Source organism: Barbatula barbatula (genome assembly GCF_947034865.1).
Source record: "Barbatula barbatula genome assembly, chromosome: 2".
NCBI classification, from domain to species: domain Eukaryota; kingdom Metazoa; phylum Chordata; class Actinopteri; order Cypriniformes; family Nemacheilidae; genus Barbatula; species Barbatula barbatula.
Window position 1 is genome coordinate 27,800,986 of NC_136767.1, and position 24,613 is coordinate 27,825,598.

Here is a 24,613-nt window from a genome sequence, read left to right on the forward strand (position 1 = left end):
GACACACACATATGCGTAATTGAAAGGTTCTTCTAGACAGATTTGAGTCATTTATCATATGTAGGATTATGTCCAGGCCGGAAAGCTGAAATCTGATAGATTGCTGCATGATCCCGGTGCTCGAAACAAGCCTGTCGAACACACCAACACATACATGAGCAAAGCAGAATCAAGAAATGTTGAAGAGGACTAAAATAAAGTAAATACCGTATTGATGCTTGTCCCTGCTGAAGTGGATGCCATAGGTTGCCAGAGCATTCTGGGTCATTTCATTTGGGTGTTGCAAGGTGGTTGCAAACAGAACCAACACATCTGACCCAAAAGTCTCCCTTAAATCTCCTTTAGTCGTCCATGCATAACTGTACGTTGTATCAATAAAAAAGGAAACAGCCCATCTGTCCTTAACAAGCCACATGATGCGGGAGATATACTCAACAACACCCAAACAAAAAATATTGTAATACCGTAATGCAAAAACAAAATACAGCCACACAGAATTTCAACTTCTTTATTTATCAGCACAAAAACTTTTTCGAAAATATATTCCTTTTTTAAACATTGTAAAACATTTAAAGAAAGTAAACTACATAAAGTCAATAGCGTTTTAAAAGTATAACTTCCCCTTAAACATCCCATACTCATCTATTCTTCCACGATGAGTCAACCAGCTTTAAAACTGTAACGCAATGAGGTTCAATTCAAACTAATGTAAAAGCAAAAACATAAAGCAGCCTAATACAGCACAATGGTGTTATACCTCTGCTTCAGGTCGATTATTCTGACATATCAAATGTGAGACAAAAATCTGCTATGCAGTCGGAGAAAAGCAAGTGAGATTCACAGACGTAGTGTAGGGAGCGTGTGCACTTAAAGGGACACTCCGCCCAAAAAATCTGTCATGAACTACTCACCCTCCAGTTGTTTCAGACATGTATGCATTACTAGAGATATTTGGGAATAATGTTAGCAACCGACAGTTCTGAAGCAAATTAGTAATTTTTGGGTTCTGTGGAAGACAAAAGAAGATATTTTGAGGAATGTATGAAAACAAACAGTTCATTTATCCTACTATGGCAGTCAATGGTGCTCAGAACTGTTGGTTGCCAACATTATTCCTGAATATCCAAACGTAAACATGTTTGGAACAACCACAGGGTGAGTAATTCATGACAGAACTTTCATTTTTGTGTCCCTTTAATGTCTTCATAATACAATGATGTAATTCAGTAAACTATTCAAGTTTTTCTGTTTGTAGATGAGGGAAAGAACAATGTCTCTGTAGGCCACGCAGAGACCCTGGTCGTCTCATGTAAATGTAAACTTTAAAACATTCTTCATCACCGGAATGTGCCAAGCGTAGAGGAATGGGTCACAACCTCTCAGGACTGACATTCACACATACAAACTGTATGGATTGGTCCGTTCAGAGAGCTATAGTTCTTGGAAGAAAGCCACTCTGGATTTGGTGCTCTGTAGAGTGAGCTGTGAAGACACATCGAAGAAGAAGAGATGAAAACATATACATACATACCTACATATCGGTTATGTGATCTTTGAAACGCTCTTTATATAGACGTCAACTTCAACAACATTAACAAACTTTATGTGGCCCAAACTAGTTTGATTTATTGTAGATTTAATTTAATACAATGACTATGCAATAAAATATCAACATAAAATAAATCAATATATTACATTACCAAACACAGACCAGAAGAAAACTATGTGCCAGGCCTGTGCATCCGATGAAACCATCTATGATGGTTAAACTTTACATGCTTGAAATTAGCTTTGTAAACAAATATCACATTAAACCTATGCACTTCTTTCAATACGACTACAATAGAAAATGTATTGTAAATAAATTAGATTTTCCTTATAATATTTCAGCTGTAAATTAAATTTTGACATTAAGATTGCAAATGCATGTCAAATCGGGTTAATGCATTAATAGTCTTTAAACATTCTTAACTACTCATGAAGACACTTAAGCAGCTTTTAATTCATTTTTAGTCAATGTCATAAAAAACTCAAGACGTGCATGACATGTTTAACTGAGCTATGAATATTAACTAAAAGAGGACTGTGACTGATATAAGGCATACAAAGAGGGGGAGAGAGAGAGAGAGAGAGAGAGAGAGAGAGGGAGAGAGAGAAAGGACATGGAAAGGGTAAGAGAGCATAAGTGAGAGAGAGCTGATCCGCTATCATGCATGTGTTCAATGACACTGATGTTAAATGACACTTTATAGACAGAAACTGGACTAAACTATACACATACATATCAAGACGAGATGAGGAAGTGAGACGCACAAATAAGAGAAGATAAAAATGCCATATTGTATGTATATTTTGGAAAGTTGCCAATGAAATGAATATTCCAGTCTTTTAAATACCTCTTTTTAGAGCCTCGTAGGGTGTGTTGAAGCTTTGTACCTAAAACTACTTGCAACTTTTCTCAAAAATGCATTTCCAAAATCTATCCAGAATACGCAACAAAATATGTTTATAACACTTTCCAGGAGAAAAAAAGGTTGAAAAACATCAACGCATGGGTCTTTGAGGAGGGTCTCAGAGTACAAATAACAAATGGACTACTTGAACACTTCTGGACAGAACGTGCAAGTGCATCGCTGAATATTTTGATGGATCATCACAGAAACGCATTCAGGTAACAGGTGATGCTGTCAGTGCATTAGAATACTCTCTCAGCATCTCTTCCCCTCGGGCTACAGCTAACAGCAGGACACACAAGGGTATGAAGAAAGTCCACAGCCACGGCCATTAATCATTCCACCGGTGTGACCTGAAAAGCCGGCGACCCCTGACACTTTGCTCCAGGTCCAGTGCTCGGCCCACCTGACCGATGCTGATTTACAATGAGCCAGACAGTGTGCCGAAACAGGTCTCGCAACATCGACGAAGAAAACAATAGCTGTCGAGGAGGCTAAACTGAAGTGGATTTTCTCACGGCTTAGAGCCGTTCCCAAAGTGCTCGGCTTAATTCGTTCAAGCGCGACTTCAATTAGACAATCACATCAACTCAGATTGACTGAACGTGCGGTGGGCGCTCCATCCGTCCGAACGGCCAATCGCGAAACACGGGAATCAATTAGCTTGGCGCTAACGAGACAATTTCACACGTAGACCGCGGAAGCGGATTGTACAGCTGAAATGCAGCTTTTAATCTACCGTTTCATAACGTCTGATGGCAATGTAGCCGAACCATTCACAAGCAAGATGAATGAGTTCATTTAGGATTATCGGCGCGTGGTTGCGTGACTAGCCGTGTCATTAGGATCATATTTCATAGTTACCAATCCTTTAGAGAAATGGCGTTAGAGAGCACAGTTTCTAGAAGTGTTTCGGGGTTTTGGGAAGTCTGAAACGTGATGTTCATCTTTCACAAATACATGCGGAAAGCAAATGACTTTACATCCATTCAAATTGACCTTGGGACCTTTGGATTGGAAGAATGGCAAAAGATGCTTAGGAAAAATCGAAACCCTTTTGTAGAAATGCTACTTTTTTATATTTTGCCATCTAATGCAATAGATAGGTCAAACCACAACAACCACAGACATTAGAATGATTTAACAGACCTTTTTAAAGTTGCTCTGTTTGCTGGTGCCTTTCTCAGCGTTCTCGTTGTGCAGGATATCCAGCGGCGTTTCTCGCTCTTTTAGCTTTAAAGACTCGATCTCTGTCTTCAGTTCATTCAGCTGCTCTTGAAGATGTTTGCTCTTCTCCATGTACTCCACCCTGACAAACAGAACACACGCTATAGCTACGTTTCAATATTCTGAAAGCTGTCTACTGCCACATAGGCAGAGCACTAATATCATTGCAATGCATTCTGGGGTTGCTTTCTCTACAAACGGTGCATGTAATGCTCTACTCGATTTTGTCCGAAACAAGGTAAAGAGTCTTAGGAGTAACATAACTTTTACATCTTGAACTGCCATCAGCAGAGCACCTTAAACCATTTAAAGGGATAGTGTTTTTGATGGGCCCTAGGTTAAACCGTGAGTTATTTGGGTATTGAATTGTTTATGTACTGTAGGTGTACAAATGTTTTACAGAGAATAAAAAAAAACATTCCACCCCAGACTCAGAATGTAATTTCATGCAGAAAAATCACTTTGTTTTGCATTTCGGTTATCTAGTTATCAGACATAGTATGAACAAAAAATGAGATTAATGCGCATCATCGAGCTCTTTCTTCACAATATTATAAAACATAATCTAAACAAAACAACAAAACTGCTTCAACTGCTAAAGTAATACAATTTGAGCACTTGAATTGAGCAACAGCGGAGAAAACACACTCCGCCTCATCGGATGCATTGACAGACATGAAGAGAGATTGTTCAGGAGGGACTCGACTCACTTCTCTTTCTCGATCTCCATGGACAACCGTTTCATGTCCGTGTCTTTGAAGTCATAACTCAGGTTCTCAGTGCTGAAGTTGAAGTTAGTGCCGTCAGGGGGAAGAGCGTTGGCAGACGGCGGTGCATGCTGGGGAGAGCGGGAGAGAGAGAACTGATGTCTCTATAGAAAGCATTGTGCATAATGGAACAAACATTAGAGATGCACCAATTGCAATTTTCCGGTAGCCGATTCCGGTTTCTGATTTTATTTTAAGTGAAACCTGCCGATTCCTATTTTCTATCCACAAACTATAATTGAGAGTGTATATAAAACCATACACACGTTTCTTCATTGCATGATAACCATTTCTTTTTTCGTTGAAGATTGAAGATTGATAAAGAAATGCAGTTCTCAACACTTCAATCAAATACAGGATCTTCTCTCACTCTGAGACTGAAAGGAAGTAGAAATAATAAATATAACTAAACAAATTGTCACTTAACTGACCCTTTACTCTTCTGTACTCATCTCACAAAAGTCTAAGATTACAAGCCTATGAATAAAATAGTACTTTATTCTTGTCTTTACCTTTTCATGAAACTCACATTGCATCGCTTTTCTGAAATGTAATTTCAGAATTACAATAAATTGCCTTTATCTTGGGTCTGTTGTGTTAAAACAAGTGGGTCGGTTCATTTTAGCTGCAACTTCAATAAAAAGTTCAAAACCGTATAAATTAATTCTGCTCTAAAGATGGTGAATCATATTTATATTTATTGTATTTCTTGTGTCAGTAAAGAACTGAATTAGATAATCACGCATATTTTGGGATTTTAAAAACAAGTAGAAGCCGTGTTGAATGTCATTGTACCTTAGTGAAACTACCACTGTTTTAACGTAAGACAAGCTATCAGGTTAAATGGGATTTACGTATGGTTTACACAGTGAACGACTTCAACATGAGTTTAGCATGTGTCAGAGTTTAGCATCACTGATAGCATACATACCCCACTTAGACCGAGCAACGAGAGATGAACTACAGTGCACCTTTGTGTCTGTAGGCTACAGTACATGATGCGTGTGTGCACGCCTGCAGTCAGCGGATATGAGAGATGTGTGTCAGTCAGCAGAGACCCACATGCGAGCTGTGGAATACAGGCTGTGTGCATGCACAGTTACATATTTACTTGCGGCTATGAGTATACGGACGTATGTGATGTAATTGACTGCGTTACGGGCAACAGAAGATCGGCTTGGAATCGGCGAGACGTGCGGCTGGTCACCGGTCCCGGCCTGATCAGATGAAAACCCGGCCAATTCTGGTCTCTGCTCAAATCACCTCTGATAAAAATACTTGACTGATATGACAACAAAACAAGAGAGCATTTGTGAAGCTTTTAAACGCAAAAAAAGGTCACTTCAAATGCCTCAATTGCACCTAAATAACAGAATGATTATATGTAAAGCAATAAAACGGCATTTATTTACCGTGATGTGACTTATTTCTGAATAATGCAAGATGTTGATCCGATTTCACATTAGCCAAAACACGTTTACATCTGTAGCCTCTGACAGGTCAACCGACCTACAGATGCATTTCAGAATCCATTATAAACTTCACAAACTGCCTTCATTTGCCTCAGGCAGAAGGGCTTATCTAAACAAAGCCGAGCTCAGGTTTTCTGCAGACATCCACAGCAGGATCTTGTCAAAAGACCAAGATAGACTTCAGGGTACGAAAAAACACGTCAAACTTATCTGTGAGACATGAATACCTACAGACAGCGGTATTTCTAAGTGGTCCAACCGATCTAACGTTACCCGCCTGTTCAGAGAGCTAATGTTCAAAATGATACGCTGACCTCCGGTCACACCTTAACTCAAGGCGCATGCAAAATGTGCGAAAACGCCTCCCATGGGATTTCGAGAGCATCCTGGAAGCTTTAAAAGCGTGAGTCCAGTTCCCAAGTGCTCGGATTAATAATCGAGAATCCACGGCACTGCAGTTTCCAGTAAAAAAGGGAACATTTAAGGGACTAAAACAACAAATTTTCTGACCTCAATTATATCCATTATCCCACAATAACAGTGCGATTGAATCAGATATGAAGAGCACTCATGTGTACTTCACCCTGATGGATATTCACAATGTATGTAATGGAGGTATTCACACTACGCTTTCTCTCTAGCAGTTTCCTCTCAATGCACACACATTCCGAGCCCATTTATAATCCTACGATAAACCTTTCAGCAATGCCACACCACCGCCGGGTCCTCCCGAACCCTTTTTAAGTTGGACAGCCAAATATTAGTATAAATATTCCTCCTCGATTGCATTAGGGCAGTTATTGCGAGGCTGAAAAAGTCTCACAGGGCTCTCTGGAAAAGAGCAAAAGCAATGTTCTTGTGAGTAATGGAATGGTCGTCCGATGCAACTTTTGTTTAAATAAATTATCTTGACATTGACGAATGGCCGACTGGCTAAATCAGACTAGCGTTAGAACCCATAAATGTGCAAACTCTTTTTCTCTTGGACCGACATGGTAATCTCAGGAGTTTAAGAAAAGCAAGCCACGTCGAAAACGCAGTGGAGGCCCCGCTGAGGTGTTTTGGTAAGGAATAGGCGAATACCGAATACGCCGATTGGCTGATGATCTCCAGCAGTTTGTTTTTGGCTCGCCGTTCCGACTCTCGTGCCTCCTGCAGGTCCTGTGTCAGCTGGTTGGCCTCCTTCGCCCTGCGGAGAAAAAATGTGTGATTCATTCACTCAAGCTTGAACTCTTGGGCACGGTACTGGAATCTCCGAACCACAAATTGAGCTAGAAATGAAAAAATGTTATTCTCTAAGAAATGCGAGCAAATCAAACAGCATGACCTATGACACCAACACTGTGTCACTATGAACTAGAGACCCCGAGATGATGGATTTGAGAATAACCACTGGCAGAGAACCAGTCGTGAGAGGACGATCGGTCAAAACCGATGCGGCTATCAGTGTCAGAAATTGCCTTTTTTTATTAAGGAGCAATATTTCCCTCTGGCATTACCTCCTCTCAGACTCTTCTGCCATCTTCAGCGCAAGCATCTCGGCCTCGAGCATCTTCTGCTCCATCAGTCGTTTCTCCTCTTCAGTGCGAATCGCCGTCACCTTTCAATAAAATAATACGAAACATGGTCAGTGTACACAGGTCGTGAAGGATCTGATATTTCCAAGTTGACATCTCTAACCTTAATGCGGTGTATCTCCTGCTCTGCCTCGGCTGCTTTCTGTGCCAACAGCTTGGCCTCTTCCTCTGCGATCAGTGCCTTCTCTGCCAACAGGTCAGCCGTCTCCTCTGAACGTGACTACGAGCAACAAAAAACACAAAGATACACATGGAAACAAATGGAAAAGTGAGCAGGGATGTTTGGCTTCTGCCCCGTGTTTGCATGTGCGCATATTTTCATTTATGAACGTTTCATTTAACGCCCCGCTTCTTCAAAATTAAAAAAACAAATCTAACTTAACCTTCAAGAAAGAACCGAAATCACACCACATAAAATCAATTCCACATTCATTTGACAAACGTCAAATTCTACTGTTTGAAAGAAAATTAAAAAAATGCTACTGTTGCCATTTTCTCTTTATTTTAAGTCAGTGGTTCTCAAACTGTGGTACACGGACCACAAGTGCACTCGAGGAGACCCCTAGTGGTACATGACACAACTGAAATGAAATGAAAAGCTCTATATATTATTGAAAATGGTGATTGAAAATTGTGCAATCAGATTAAATGCAATTCTCTTAATACTGAATAAATCAACAGTACAGACATTTTAACAGACCAGAAGCTAAACTGACATATAATTTGTAAAAACAAATAACTTTCAAAATCATGTTTCTTATTGTGCATTACAAGTAATATCAATCTGTAGTTGGGTTGTTCTGGTTACATAAGCTTTTTATAACACAATAAAAACATGACTACATTATAAAACGTGTTTTTCGAGTTATCTGTTTTTGCAAATAAACTTTTCATATATAGCGAGCATGCTTAAGTTTTTATCCAAATAAACAATTAGTAATACAAATATAATAAAATTGAGTGTTGTATTTGTATCACCTATATTTTTTAAATTAAAGTAGTTTTTAAGGATAATATTACATTTCTTTGTAAGAAAAAGCACCCACAATCCTTTCATTAAAGTCTGTACGATAAGCCTTAGAAGAATAAGAGCAGCGAAGCCCGTGTAGTGTGTCTGATGTTTGAATTTCTCACCAGTGCTTCATGGGCCATCTGAGCTTCGTCCTGTAACTGCATCAGTCGCCTCTCCAGTTCACCGCGGGCTCTCTCCGCCTCCTCGCGCAACCTTTTCTCTCTTTCCAACGCCTGCCGTTCCATCTGCAGCGAGAGGTGATAAAGCTCATCCATATTTCACTAAGAGCGCTGCACAGCTAAATGGGTTTAGTGGATCACAAATCCAGCACCTGGTTAAAGGTGCCTAAGGGTGCAGGGGGAAATCAATGCTCATGGTGGCTATGAAGTCTTAGATTTACTGATGCAGCGGGCTGGAGGCTAGTCTGTTTGCACTTCCCGAGCTCTCTAAAGCAAGATAATGGTTTCCCAAAAGTGCAGTCATTTCTACAGACTCTTGTAAACATAGACTTGAATTACAAGTCGAGTCAGCATCGGGGATGTAAAAGCATAATTTATGATATATATATATATACTAGTTTGGAGAAAACAACAAATACAATATTTCTCTCTTACACTTCAGGCCCATTCACATAAAAAAGGACTTGTAAAGATGAACCAAACGCAAACTATATTAGCATTCGCAGAAACAGGCTGAATAATGTTTTTCCAAGGCTCACATGCTGCAGTCTTGGCTGACAATGTTTTATCGTAAGCTGCAAAAGTCTTTCAGAAAGTGATCGTTACATTATTGTTACTCGTTTCATGACAGTTATAGTTGGACTCTACTATTCTCTTAAACTGAAAACAATTTGAATGCATTCATGAACTTTCCCACCTGTTTCCGAGCCTTCTCTTCTCTCGCCTGTGCCTTCATCTGCTGGACCTCCAGCGAGTCCACTCTACGTCTCCTCATAAAGAGATCGTGGTTCCCGATGCACAGCTGAAGAATCTTCAAGTAACAGACGACGTAAAGTGAATGAGCAAATGTAATTCTTCGGTGTTTATAATGCCTAGAGTAATGTGTAGATGAATAATATTCGCAACAGAGTTATGGTGTGCAAAATCATGTACAGTCACAGTATGTACTGAATCTTAAAAAGTACCTTATTTAATCCTAAATCAGCACGTTCCAAATTCCTGATGTACTACACAGTGTTTCCGCTACCATTACCTTAGGGGTTCGCCCCGCCAACGGCGCCCCCGCCCCCCTAGAGTTGTATAGTTTTATTCAATAAACACTGCATATAGGAATTTATAGTGTGTCTGATATTTGACCTGTGTTTTGACTCGCATAACCTTACATGTTTTGCTAATAGTCAATGTTTGCGCATTTTCAATTATTATCTACATTTAGCTAACAAGCTAAATAGCATATGTTATGTATCTTATTTACAAGGTGGTATGTCATTTCCAAGGTTATTTGTCAGTGCTTTATGTCATGACAATTATAACATGGCTAGAAATGTAACAAATCATCCAATATACAAGTATGATTGAGGAGATTCTATAAATAATGCGTCAATCAATTCATGCATCACCTAATTTCATTTCAAGCCTGGTCTATAGTTTATGGTTAATCCGATTTAATATTGCGTTGGCAACCATGATTTATTGATGTTCTTTATTAAATAATACAGAAGTAAAGGTGTTTAATAATCGCATATTAAATCGCGATTGCAAAATTGGTAGAAAAAAATTGCAAATTCGATTATTTTTCTAAATTATTCGGCCCTATGTCTTGGCCAAATATTGTCCTCTCATAACAAACCATACATCAATGGAAACCTTAGTTATTCAGCTTTAAGATGTATAAATCTGAACTTCAAATGTACCTAAATTCTTACCCTTATGACTGGTTTTGTGGTCCAGGCTCACATATACTATGGAAGCAGGCAACACACATTTAACTAACCTTTATCCAAAAGCGATCTGCTTTTAAAAAGTACAATATTCCCTGAGCAAAACAAGAGTCGCTAAGGGCTAAATAATGGCAGATCACAGATCGTCCTTTAGGGGGTTTGAAACCGCTATCTTCTGGCTACCAGCCTAGATCTTCAACCACCATGCAACACTTCGGTAAGTTTGTAGTTATCAATTCAACACTGTTCGCTGCATCAAATAAAATAATGGAATACTCACCAGTTTGTTGACCTTCAGTTTTGATGAGTTGAACTTAAACATGTCTGCTTTCTTATCCAAGGGCTTGATGGCAAACTGAAGATGTGGTTGAAAGCAACGCACGAGAAATTAGCAAATGAACAAAGAGTGCAAAGTTGAAAATGACATCGGCTAAGAAAATGAGTACCTCTTTATCGCTGTAAGAGATGTTTCTGATCTCATTCCAGGGAAAAGAGATTTTGGGTGTCAGTTTGTTCTCGGGTTCATAAATGTGGAGACCCAAGGCGTCAACACCTAACAGCAAGTCCGTTCCCTTTTTATTCTTGAAAAGAACACAGACACAACACAGTTGGCGAAAACTAAAAGTTAGAAAGAATTCCTTGACGATTCAAGTCTCTGTTATCTCTAACTAGAACATTATGCAAGGTACAGGACATTAGGTCACCAGTTATGGAAGATTTATTCCTTCAAGCTTTTTGCTGTAATGTCTTTACGTGTCCAAACCCAGAGAGATCCGTTGGCTCAGATCGTACCTACAGCACAGCGTCAGAAACTTTCTTACCCTAATGGAGAAGTAATTGACCCCATACATCTCCAGGTCCTGAGCTATTTTTAAGTACTCCATCTCTGCTTCATCTCTGCAGCACATAATAACAAACAGAAAGGCAGGAGGGAAGAAGAAAACACGAGACAGAGAGAGGGAATAAATTAGACACAGAATAAAATCTATTTCCTCCGCAGGGCTTTAATGAGACTCGACTAATTTGGAGTGCAGAAATTACAGGTCACAAAATATTATTTTTAGAATAACTGCTGCTGGTTACAAACAACAACACTGAAACTCAATTTAAACAATTAAAGTAATACATCCAAAATGACAAACAATGGGATTTAAAGTTATCGACGTGTCGCCATATTTGAATTGGATGACTTGAATGCCTGTTCTTTTCCACTATTCACTAGACAATTTTCACGATTTCTTTTTATATAACCAAGCTAGGAGCAACTAGATGCGTTTCCTTTTTTTTAATGCGAGTGCCTGTCCATTTTAAAACTGCAAAAGTTAAATGCACACATTCCTAACTGTGAAAACGAACAACTTTTGAAGAGATGCTTGCCTTGGCAAAACTCTTAATAAACCACAAGAGGATTACATATCACCAAATGCTCGATGTTTTTACTCATTTTGTTTCCAGTACAAAAAGCTTAGTCAATCGTAACAGCCTATAAAACCCTTAAACTATAAAATAATACAGACTATTTATTTCAGAAACGGTCGTTTTAAACAGAATGTTTTCAGTGCAAGAAATCAGGGGGGGAATATACTATACGAGCTATAAGATTTAGCCTTAATGAACCGTATCTGTTTTAGTTTGGCAATGTCGCTGGTTTGTGTTCGGATTGTTATGAAAGAAACAAATACTTCAACCTTTGTGAGGGATAGAATTGGATTCATTTGATGTATTTCAGTAAGCAGGAGGTGAGGGTGTGGAATAAGAAAGTGTCCTACATGCAAGTCGGTTTCATCATCGCAGTGAACAATTACAATATTTAAAGTGTCTGTATCTCAAACAGTTTCTGTATATCTCATGTTAATCTTGAGTACTTACAGAATAGTAACCCTTCAAATATTCGCTTTAGTTTGATCACATTTATAAAAGACAGATACAGCTGTACGATTATTTCCGAAACCATGCGACGTGTGTGGGGGGGGAACTAAAGCACGTGCGCAAACATTGCAAATAAAACACAGATTCAGAGGTCTGTGATCCCCTTAAATGTCCGGGGCTGCACGCGCGCCACAATGGGCAGATCAGGGTGTGCCTACCCATGTTACGTAACAATTTTTCATGTTCGAAAAAAACTTTACGAAATCTGTACGAACACTGGGGGAGTGTATCGAGCACAGAAATACTACGTCATACGTCCAACTCGTCAGCCACTTTTTCATCTTGAGATCACCTCTCAAAATGCGCACCTAGTCAAAAGCACACCTGCAAGATGGCATGTGTAAACATTGTCTTGCAAAGCCAGATATTTGTCATGAGGTCTTGTCCTGACCACTTCTTTAAGTGAGCTTTGCACTCGAGGCAAGTAGCAAAAGCTGCCATTTAAAAACTGTGTATGCAATATTCATCAGATGGTCAATGAACGGTTTGTGGATTGTCTAAGATGAATGTGGACGATACCTGGTTCTGCCCCTGTGCTCAGCATAACAGATCGTGATCCTCTCCTCCCACATATCTGTGGTCATCTGGTATAGATTAATAACCTGCACAACAGAAACACATATAGAAGTCATTATCATAAACAAAAACTTGTCCGTTAACGCCTTGTATCAGGATGCTCTAGCACACTAAATCCGTCCGGTTCAGTTTGTTTTGCACGCGCCATTGATCTTCAACATCATGTTTCATAGCTAAATAATAAAGTAGGTGGAATCTGACTCAAACAAGCAAACCAAGTGTGAAAACGGTCTATAAAATCGTTTAATTGGGTTGAAGGGCGTTTTCTAATTTCTTCAGACTATTTATGCTCTTCAGATGGCTTTTGATGCAAGTGGAGTAAACAAACAGCGCGTCGCAGTATTTACTGACACGAGAGGTTTCACTACATCTGACGCCCTACGGGAGACCCGCTGAATGTGTACACCTCCATTAGCAGCCTCTCCGAACACAATCTGCATAATTCTCAGGGAGTGACGGCTAACTCAACATCACACTTACTCTCTTTGGTAGCAGCTCCTCCTGGGACAGGAAGCCCGGCTTGTGGACATTACGATCGTAATCACCATACTGTAGAACCAAGACACACAATTACTATTCATGTTATGAATATTGAACGGCAAAAATGGAACCACGCAGTCGTACGAAAGAAAAACAGCAATTATACGCACCTGCTCTCACTTAAACTGATTAAGTAATTCATAGTTGCCTAACACATAAAAGCACTTTCAGATCGCCAGACGATGAAATACAGCTGTGTTTTTATAAGAGGCATTATGGGTAAGATAAGTAGAGAGGCGAGAAAAAGATATGCGCGAAACCACACAAAACAGCAGGAGCGTACGGTCACTTGTTGACTGAAACAGCTTGGTGTTTTTAACGTGTTCTCATAGAGCTCAACTTCAATGAAGGGATAGTGTGAATGCATTTCCACTTGAAAGTGTCTATGAATGGTAGAGGTCTACAGCTTCATTCCTCTATTATGATCATACCTTCTCAAGAAGATAGACAGAGCGAGAGACAGCAGAGGTGGAAAATGAGGTCCACTCATAATATGGCGAGCATCACCCTTCGAGTCTCTCCCTTTTTTGTGCATTTTCCCTTCTTTACGTTTCTTACTCGTCTACACCTTTAGCCGTTTTTTATTCTTTCTCTCTGTTCTCGGACACAATATCTCTCTCTCTCTTGGCTTTTACCCTCCATAACTTTGTCTCTTAGAATAATTCCAAACCTGCACCTGGTGGTTAAAATGTAAGGGGAAATCATTCAGTTATTCATAATTATAAAACAAAGTTGGATTGGATAAGACAGACACCTGTCATAGCACATCAAGAGAATGTTATATTAAACAAATACGCAAAAACTTGCCGGAAAATCAATTATAATATGTGATGATTCAAGCCGGTTGAGATATTTTTAGAATCGCAATACATGTTTTGTATGTAGTTCGCTGTGTAAACTGCAAACTTGGAAAACGTGGATATTTCTTTTAAAAAAATCCAAGTTAGGAAAAGCACAAGGAAAGTATTTTTTGCCATTTTGGGTGTTGGATAGTAAGGAAGTAGGGAGTGAGTAAATCGCACGTTCACTTTCTGTTGACCGTGAGCACGGTCAATAGTAACATCGTACCGTGACATTACATTTAATTTATCATTTAGCATGTAAGTGACGTTAATATATATTTTCTTTTCTGTTTTATGTGTTTTCATCATAATCTCGATTAACTACTCAACCAGCAATAAATCTCATCATGTTTTTGACTATGGAATGCGCATTTAAATCCATCTGCTTAGCCTCTAAGCGGCTAAATGCGGTTGCCATAAATACAATTTAATATAATGGCACCTATAACAAATAATAATATAACCAAATAACACTGACCCTCACTGACTGCTATTAGATGGAATTTCTCACTATTATCTTCTTTTGTGTTTCACAGGAAAAAAAGAAGGTCATGCAGGTTTTACATGTCATGTGTGTCAATAAATGACGGCAGGATTGTTATTATGGGGTGAACGGTCCTTTTAATGCTTGACGTACATTGGAAACTGTAAACAGTTAAACATTTTTACATATTGCATTAAAGAATAATGTATTGCAGCGGATTCGCCTCATGAACCAAACTTTTGATTGGATATTAAATTAAGTTTTTGACATTTGTACATTTATGTTTTTTACGGTAAATGGTAATATCTTTATTAACTAGCTAAATGATGCATTATTTAGAGAGGAGGATGCAGTTTGAATGTGCCTTTAGTGTTTCTTAATACACTCTAAAAATGTTGGGTTATTTTCAACACTGATAATCATCCAAATCAATAAGCAACACTTGCCTGAATGCACCAAAACATCAGACCATAAATGAATAAAAAGCCCCGAGTTTACAGTAAGCGCACCAGCTAGTGTGTGAAGCATACAAAGTGGCTTAACAAAGAAAACAAAAGCTGCAACCAATTCACCGTCCAGTTTTACAACCTGTCACGAGTGAGGGAGAAACCGAGAGAGATTTCTAAATTGGCACAAGGTGAGATGCGTGCAGTTAGCCAAGGCTTTGGGATAAACCGTATGTGCTTGTTGCCCCCGAGCTGTCAATCAAGATGACACCTGGTTAATAAAATGCATTTCTTTCTGCAGTGGCGCTGTAATAGAAAAGATGCCGACCTTGAAAGGACGTCAGGGTCTAGCGTTGACATCTTTCTGCGTGTCAATAAGAGAGCAGGATTTAAAAAATGATCTGGTTCAAAGTGCTGCTGACCTTAGCATGGACGGCGTACGAGGCTAACAGCACGGATGCCTCGGGAGGACAGTAGATCTCCTCTTCAAGAATCTTCTTTTTCACCTGTGGGTTTTCAGAACAGAGAGCAAGACATTATTTACTGCCACATAATTGAGACAATAACATAATACACAATCAAACGTATATCATTTCTCCATCAGCACCGAAGCCTGTATTGCTACTAAGTCTATTAATTCTTGTTTTAGCCAAACCTGATCGCCAACTAGCTGACATTCATAGCTTACAGACTTAAAATGTCTGTGTACATTTCAAACACAAACAACTATCCATAAATAAACCAGCTGAACTTGTTTCCTTCGGGCTATATGTACAGCCAAGTCCAGACACTATTTATGGCTAAAGCTACAAAGCCTGGACAGAATATTTAAGGGGCATTTCAAGACTTTTAAAGCAGCAGATGGCACAGGGGTTGAGGATACACATTAGTTGCCTGAGGGGTTGTTGAGTTGAATCCCAAGTGGAGCCGTAGGGAAAAACAGGTGACCTGGTGGACCTGCTCAGAATGCGGTTGAACCGGGTTAAAAGCACTACACGACCGTTTCTAACAACCCAATTATTGTGTCCATCAACTACAGAAAAACAGATGAATGTGACTATATTTGCCTTCTCTAAAATAACTACTAAAGCAGGATTTAAGAACAGGTTTAAGACTGGTCAAAAATTGCTTAATCTCATCTCAGATTGGATTTACAAGGACAAGGGGAAAATGAAATACGAGTATTGTATATGCTGGCTTTCTCTCTGCGCTGTAGCTAATACATTTTGAATGGTGAAATTAAGATGATGGGATGTTTTCTGCGTTTGTGTAATTTTTGATGGATCTCTCGACAGAAATGCATTATAATATACATAACTATGTGTTCAGAGGTGTATGAAGACCTAAAATAAACAGGTGTTGAGTTTTTAGTACTGTAGAATGAGCCATTTCTCTCTACATACACCGCAGGTCTCCTTACATGGAATTCACCGTGTTTTTACAGCAGCCCTAAACAGACAAACTGCGGAAGACGCGAAGACGTTATCTGCTTCGCCAAAGAAGCGACATCTTAGTGCTGTGTCAGCTACCATAGTGCTTCAAAAGGTAGGGCTGCCACACTAGATGCCGCTAAATTTAATACACTAGACCTTTAACTGTTAATAAATCCGGGTTTCATTTAACCGTTCATTTATGTACCTGCCAAAGAAAATATCACACCTTCTCTTATCCTTCATTCGGCTATCAGCCTGAAACAGTCACCAGAAAAGTTGAATAGCATGCAATGTGTTACTGACCGGGAAGAAAGGTGCTGGCTATTACTGCTGGCTTTCAATCTGTTTAACAAATGCAACAGCACTTTAAGAGAGCAGTCTGGGAAGGGTGGCCATTCCTGATAAGAGCCCATCCAGTAGAGCGGATTCAAACTGGATCTGCACATCCAAACACACAGCACTTTCCCAGCCTACAGATGAGCGTAGGGCTCACCGTTCTCCCATCTCTTCTCCAAATTCATTACCATCTTATGAGAATTCATTACACTTTTAAAAGAGACCATTGCCATTCTGAACAAGCAGCCCAGGGGTCTATCCCCCATTACGAGGGAAGATAAGCTACTTACGTCGTCTCGGAACGTTCATATCTTCGTCTCGTGCCCTTTGCAAAGTATTCAATCCGTAAGAATCTATAAGCTCTCTAAATTAAAGGGCAAATGGTCAAAATATAATGTCAGTTAACAACTGCAATCACACCGGTGTAATGTGGACATGGGATATTCGAAACTATATTTTTTCAAAATCAACAAGATGGGTAGCAAGAACAATTGAACAATCCAGCGTGAAGATGCTCTGTATTAGGCTGAATCACCTGACCGGGATTTACCAATCGGATGCGTTTCTCTTGGAAGGCGTTTAAAAACACGCTCTAGCCAATTGCTAAATGTGTTGAATAGCATGCACATCGGCCATATCTATCTGGAATTTACATGAGACACGCGTTACTGCATTCAAAAAGTGCAGCAGAATCAAAGAAAGATTGCATGTCTGCTTTTTTTACTTTTACTTTTAAACAATGTTTGTCACAAGTAGCTCAAAAACAGGAACCCAGACACGGCCTGCTAAAGCACAGCACGTTGCCAGCATTCAACTTAAAACAAGACCATTAAAATATCCCAAAACATGCAATAAAGATCAACTAATGGACGACAGTCATTGCCAAAGAGAGAACTGTTGATGAAACAGTGCTAAATGGAGCTAAGTTTAATTTACTGCACATGCCAAGCAACCCTTCCATCTCAATAAAATGACTGATAATGTGTTCATAATGACTTTACAGCTTTACAGTCTCTGATCTTGGAGAAAGAATCCTGGCAGGGAGCTGTAAAACAGTGGGAGGTATTCCCCTGGGCTTATAGACAGGAGCCTCGATGTGGAGCGCAGAGATTCCACATGACTGCACACAATCACACCAAACAATGGAGAAGAGCACTGAACCTGCAGACTGCACAGTCGGTAAACCTTCTCTGACAGAGGACTGCACTGAGAAACCCAATACGAGAGCTCCGTTCTGCTGCCAACCCCATTAAAATAAAATGGCTTCGAGTTCAGGTCAACAGCGCATCAGCACCTGCAGTTGTGTACAAACAATACTTACCGTCCAGCTAGATTAATTAAACAAAATATTTATGCTAAAACTAAATGGCCAATAAAAACGATTTCTTCCCTTTGGTTAATCCGTGCTGTTCCATTTGTAGGAAATACAAAGGCAGGAGGTTCAATGCTAAACAGTTTTGGGGCTGCTGACCATAATTTCCAGAAGATAAACCCACCTGAAGCATTGACTGACCTGTAAAAAGAAGAGATGCTGGGTTATGTCCTGTACCAGCTCATCTTCAGCATTCTCTGGGTAAAACTTAGCCAGGAAATGGAAAACAATTGGCTCCTCTTTGGGCACATCATGGTCCAAAACCTAAGAATAAAAACATTGGGTTTCAATGTCATAGAAATATAAATTTTTATCAAACCAAAAACATTATCAGTTATACAACGCTGAAAAATCAATTCTTTTGGTTGGTGGTCTTAGTTTTCCGATGTTTGATTGCACAAGATTTATTATGTCATAAAATGCCACTCAGTTTGAGAACCACAGAATTACACACACCGAATTAAAATAAAACTTGTGTTTTCACACATGAAACAGTGAAAGAGTGAGACATTTTGAAAAAGTGTTCTACCCTCTTGTCCATCTTGAGCCATGCTATGGTGTCTTTAACATCATACTGCAGACCAAAGAACCAGCTCTCCCTGAGCCCCAGCGTCCGGCACACAAGTTCAGACAGATCCTTTCCCTTCCACTTCAGCTGCCCAAACAAGATTGAAAAGAAAGGTCAGCAACATGAAGGCTTTTCAACTTTTCAAACAAATCACGAAATAGCTTGATAAGCAGTTTTTGTTATCCTGTGCTGACACAGGAAGCTGTGTCGAGAAACACAGAAGGGTGCATTTCTTTACTTTAAACATGAAAGAGAAGTAACATTCTTTTTTATTATGAATATCCACAAAGGTAAACAATCCTGTGTACAGAATCCAATATTGTTGGTGCATTTTCTATTTCAGTGTATATCTGTTAACAGATAAGTGCATCTCCACTGCACTGGCACTGTCTTAAAGTACACTTGTATATGGCTGGCCCTAAAGCTAATAGGCTTCGACTAAAAGCCACAAAACTCCAATTCAGATTTTATAGTCTTTAGGAAAACAATTTAAAACTCTATTCCCTAGAGACAAATCGACTACAGACTAACCACAAATCTAAACAGCACCACCATAATAAATAATGGCAATGTTAGAATAACCCCGTTTCAACAGGACATGTGAAAGCAGCGAAAACATTTCAAGCATCATTACTGATATCAAAAAGTGCATCCCAATGCCTTGGAACACGCAGCATTATTTTATATGTTGACTGAAAAATGCAGAGTGCGAGAAATATTGAGTGACCCAGCCCCCTTTTAAAATAACCAATAGCGTTTCATTTACGGCACACAGTCAGCCTGACAAAGCTGCATTTAAGAGCGTGATAGCCACAGTGGTGTAAAAGTCTTTTGAAAAGAATATGAAGATCAGTGATACCAGTGATGTGTCATTTGAAGCCTGTAATTTACATTGCTGAGTGACGCTTGTGTTTGTCTTCTCCTTTATCTATCAAGGCTGCGATGTCCAATCTTTATTGAAATCGATGCTTGCCTCACACCCTATGTTGCATGTTGCAGTGGCGCCGCCATCTTGGGAGCATAATACTCCACTGCTGTTATTGTTTTGATGTGTACTGTTACTTGTTTTGTTTGATCTATGAAGAAACACAATAATAATCTTACCAATGTCTTGACCACTCGTATTTTCAGTCACTGTTCTTGTGCGTCAGCAAAATGGAAGTTCTTCTTTTTATTGCAAAATGGAAGTTATGATGCACTCCTTTGCAGTTGAACGGCCTATAAATATGCAAACAAGTTGCTGATATGAGGCGCCGCTTCCGCAGCTCTCATAGAGATGGGGCGGGACTCTTCGGATTCTAAAGTGGATTTGACTGGACCAGAACTTTGGGCAAGAGGCCGAAGTTGTGCAACGATGTGAGCGACGAGCCAGACTGTCAGGTTTGTACGCTTATATCTTCTAAATGGGAATTTTGTCAGCGCCTATGAGCATATCAGTTTATTGACACCCTTATGGTTAACTTATTATTAAAAAAAGGAAAAAACTTTCATTTCGATTTCACTGGGGCTTTAACATCCGCTCATGCTTTCACAATGTAAATAACATGAGGTAAATAAGACAGAAACAGAAGAGGGCAGCAGAGGATGCGTATCAGTGGCACTTTTTTTGCATTAAAATTACTATTTTCTTTTGTACAATGTGTACCTGTGTAAAAGAAACCAACCAAAATCCATTTAGGACCACGAATACCTGCATGAGGCTGCATCTTTATTGTTAATTTTACCGGTTACAGATGAACTGGAGGGATAAACATGGTCAAATTAATTTCTGATATCGGACCTGTCCTTTTAATATCTTCGAAAAAGCAGCATACAAAGAAAGATTGCAATATGCGTCTGCAAGAGAATATCAGCAGAATAACAATTAGAAAACTCATCTTGCAAGAATGATTCCCGCGTGTAAGCGTCTGTGCTCGATCGGGCTTGTCATTAACAGAGTATCATGTATAAGAGCCATAATCTGGACCCAGCCATGCTAGATGTTTAATATACTCTTACCATATGTCACTCTGGCTAATAAAGTTAATGACATAGAGGACACAAGCTTGCTTTTAAAACTTCCACTGAGAATTGCAAACCTCATGAAGATTTCTAACTCTATTACCATAACAGAGACAGGTGCAATTCAAGGTGCAGTTTCACCCTGCCTACCTAATGTTTATGTATGAGTACATATCACAATATGCTGCCGTCGCAATATGAGCCCAACCAATTAAAAATGCTGATGCCTCCCCTCCACGAAGCGGATGGGCTGACTTTAAGGACAACAGGTGCAAACTTTCACAGAGAAATTAGGCAAGTCTGTAAAAAGATGTTCACTCACTCAGCTGAGAACTTATACGTTATAGTTAGCATAAATAAAAGTTATATTTAGTGAAACATCCATAAATGTTTACCCTATGCCAGCATAGTAAAGAAATTACAAAACCAGAAACTTCAAAGTTGTGTTTTGCTTTTAACCAAAACCAGATTATATTGAAGGAGGAATTTCTTGTTACACAGGATGAGATAGCCTGAAACAACGCAACAAAACAAAGTCCTTGAAATATCCGTTTACATTGTTCATTTAAATGAATGCATTTGCTGAGCCACTTACATTGCATTATATCGTACATTTGTTTCGGAGTATGTGCAATTCCAGGGATCTAACACATGACCTTGGCGTTGCTTGCGCCACACTTAACTACTGAGCTACAGGAAATATAGTACATGTGGTTAATATCCTATAATACATTATAACACTGATCAAACATCTGTATAAAAATCTTGCATCGCGACATTTTCTTGAATTCACTTCCACTGCAAAATCAGCAAAGGAATTTTCACCACTAGTTTCAAAAGAGATTAGATCTTGATTTATTACTCATAACTATCTTGGGACTATTTTCTGTCAAGAGACATCACTGTACAGCCAAGGACTCAAAATACTGACTGGAATAACATGAATTGTGGTCTAGCAAGATGACTGGCCTATCAATGGAAAGCAATATAATCTCGACATTTGCGCAGAGACTGAGAGGATTTTCCGTTTTGTAAATCCATGCTGCCACCAAGTGGTGCTGCTTAGGAAAATTAAAAGATGCAACAGAAATAGTAAGGATAGTTTAATACACGTACATTTTGCAAACCTCAGCAGGGATCATAAATCTCCATTTTAAGGCTTAACTAAGACATCACATCTAATAACAATTGGTGAACAGTAAGAAACTGAGTTTAAGCTCTTTTGACTATTAAAGTCTATCATTGTCTGGAGCATCCGTTTATGAGCACAAAATACAATTTCAACTTCCATAAACAGGAAATATTGTGTAAACAAGAATGCACTTGTAGTGGAAGTCTATGTTGCAAAGCATCATTTGATTATTTTTTTATATAAAATATATTATTTAAAAAAATGTAAACGCACTGAGACCGAGATTTATTGTCAGTGGTATCCGACAGAAAGCTCATCTTGTTTTAACAACAAATACACTTATTAGAACACTCCATGACAACAGCACCATTGCCCTCCTCTGCCCCATCCAACTATTTGTCCAGAACCTCATTTAGACTTTAGAAATTATTGTTAATAAGTGTGAAACATCCAAACAGACGTGTAGGCACAGAGCAGTAGACAGGATCTTGAGGAATGGGAAATCCTTGCCCAGGAGACATCAACGGATGGTCCCCGTCTGTCACACTATTTTCTATCACCGTCTGTTTTCCCTTCATTCAAAAACATTCCCTGCAATGATTTCTGTGTAAAAATAGGGCATATGTATCCACAAGAATGTATGATGTGCAAATGAGGTGTACCGTAGCATACATACAGCCTGCAGACTTCCCACTGGAATTGCCATTAATAGAAAACACCTTTATGCTTGAGAAAGATGATTATTGGGATAATGAAAGATACTGGTGCTTGCTTTCAGGATTTGTATGCTTTTTTCTTTTTTTTTAGCTGTCTCTGCTGTCCACTAAAGATGCTTAGATGAGACATAGATGTTTGATGCAGCTCCCCTTGAGAAACGGGTCAGACCAAGCCGCATGCTCAAGGGCCACGAGGCGAGACCCGGAGCACAAACATTAAACCGCTGAGAACCTGGTGGCATCTCGAAGCTTACATTCCCTCAGGTTATAAAAATAAAGCCCTGATCACTGCCTCACAGTCTGTACAGATTTGTCTCTAGGCTACAATAAATGTCCTGCCAAATGTGATAAAGGCACCGTGTCCGCCTACAGAGAATGCCGAAGACTGAAACAACATGTATTCATTATTCAGTGAGTTTTAGCTCACAAATGTAATGCAGTACATTTTTATAACTTACATGCAGAACGCTTGCCACTCACCTCGCAACTGAACTCCAACTCAGCATCCATCGTCACGATTCTGACGTTGAACGTTTTGGCTTGTTTCCTTTTGAGGGAACTGAGCCCCATTATAGATGAAAGCACACTTGACATTTTAAATGCAGATGGAAAAACCTTCCTCCTGTTTACTTACAACTTCTCCGATTCATCGCTTGAAATAAAAGAGGCACTGGTTCATCTCTCAGTTGCTGTAACCACATTAGGAGAAGTGCACAAGTTTTCAAACCACCTGTTAACTGATAACCTGTGTCTGGTTACATACTGTCCCTTTCACTTCCTCTAAAGGTCTGTAAAGAACATAAAGAAAAGGAATAACAAAAGAACGGTCAGTTAGTAAATGCAATACATGTTAAGATAACTGACGTTTATTGACAAACATGCTAGCTTGATAACTATTAGCATAGTGCGCTAAGGGGTGACAACATCTACTAACAAAGGCTTAATTAGATAACAAAATTACACGTTTTCCGCTTTAACACATAAACCTCAAGACTTTTTAACATTTTAAGATTTTGTGAATTTTGGCTTCGGCTAATTTGCGATTTCACCCTCAAATTATTGTTTTGTTGACGGATTCAGCTTGTAAAGCTAAAAAGCTTGTAAACCAGTGGCCAACTTACCTGTCGAGCTGTTAACACGTGAATGAATTCATGCACTTTGTGTGATTTACACATCTGATCCGCCTGGTTTTACTCTTTAGGGTCAAAACTACAGCTGAAACTGTGCTGGATCGTCCGTGAGTAGGCGCTGGCGCGCATGCGCACTGTCCCTCGTCACTCAGCAGCATTGAAAATGACCACAATTAGGTTTATGAAACAAATGATATCATTGATTAATTGAAAAAAACTTTTAAATTAATTATTCGAAAGCATAAATGATTATTATTAGATCATAACATTTAAAAATATATTTTTATATGCCATATATGTTTCCAAAATCGTGTTTTTTATTAAGTTAACATGTTTTTATTGTGTTGTATTGTGTTAGTTTGTTGTATTCTTTGTTGTTGGCTTAAATCAACCAACTGCAAAACAAACCAACTGCCGTTTGATTGATATTAATCGGAGTATATAAACATATAAGGCCGGTTTCCCGAACAAGGATTAGTTTAAACCAGGACTAGGCCTAGTTAAATTAGGTTATTTGAGTTATGTTTAAAAACATACTTTACAAAAAACATTACGGGTGTGCATCTTGAGACAAAACAATCGCACTGGTATATTTTAAGATATGCCAGTGTAAATTATTTTCATTAAAGACAAATTTCGTAACATTTCAGTTAGTCTTGGGCCCTAAAAACCCATAGGGCCGGTTTCCAGACAGGGCTTA

At 39.1% G+C, this 24,613-nt stretch overlaps 1 protein-coding gene across 4 annotated transcripts; it reads right to left on the reverse strand.

Moving 5' to 3' along the window:
* Positions 1-492: 492 nt before the first annotated feature.
* Positions 493-24,069, reverse strand: nf2a (NF2, moesin-ezrin-radixin like (MERLIN) tumor suppressor a). 4 transcript variants are annotated; one of them, XM_079447513.1, is made up of 19 exons: positions 23,905-24,069; positions 23,514-23,571; positions 23,264-23,435; positions 18,896-19,021; positions 18,508-18,630; positions 15,648-15,731; positions 13,394-13,462; positions 12,857-12,939; positions 11,230-11,305; positions 10,855-10,989; positions 10,689-10,763; positions 9,385-9,498; positions 8,631-8,753; positions 7,600-7,716; positions 7,419-7,519; positions 7,003-7,108; positions 4,391-4,518; positions 3,603-3,762; positions 493-1,482 (listed from the first exon to the last, which is right to left on the reverse strand). In XM_079447513.1, the coding sequence occupies exons 3-19, from the start codon at positions 23,375-23,377 to the stop codon at positions 1,432-1,434; spliced, it is 1,785 nt and encodes a 594-aa protein (XP_079303639.1). In that variant the 5' UTR covers positions 23,378-23,435; positions 23,514-23,571; positions 23,905-24,069; the 3' UTR covers positions 493-1,431. The 4 variants fall into 4 exon arrangements, with proteins under 4 accessions (XP_079303639.1, XP_079303640.1, XP_079303641.1 ...); XM_079447514.1 differs by having other exon boundaries at positions 23,264-23,330; positions 23,418-23,571; XM_079447515.1 differs by having other exon boundaries at positions 23,264-23,342; positions 23,418-23,571; positions 23,905-24,066.
* Between the last annotated feature and the right edge of the window lie 544 nt (positions 24,070-24,613).

Bases quoted from the DNA above. Each gene is read 5' to 3' on its own strand.
- nf2a (XM_079447513.1), bottom strand. From the start codon at position 23,377: ATGTCAAGTGTGCTTTCATCTATAATGGGGCTCAGTTCCCTCAAAAGG. The intron at 10,990-11,229 runs GTAAGAAAGTTT...GTTCTTTTCAAG, and splicing joins TCAATTACTTCTCCATTAGG to AATAAAAAGGGAACGGACTT. The intron at 9,499-10,688 runs GTGAGTATTCCA...TGTTACTTGAAG, and splicing joins AACTGAAGGTCAACAAACTG to ATTCTTCAGCTGTGCATCGG.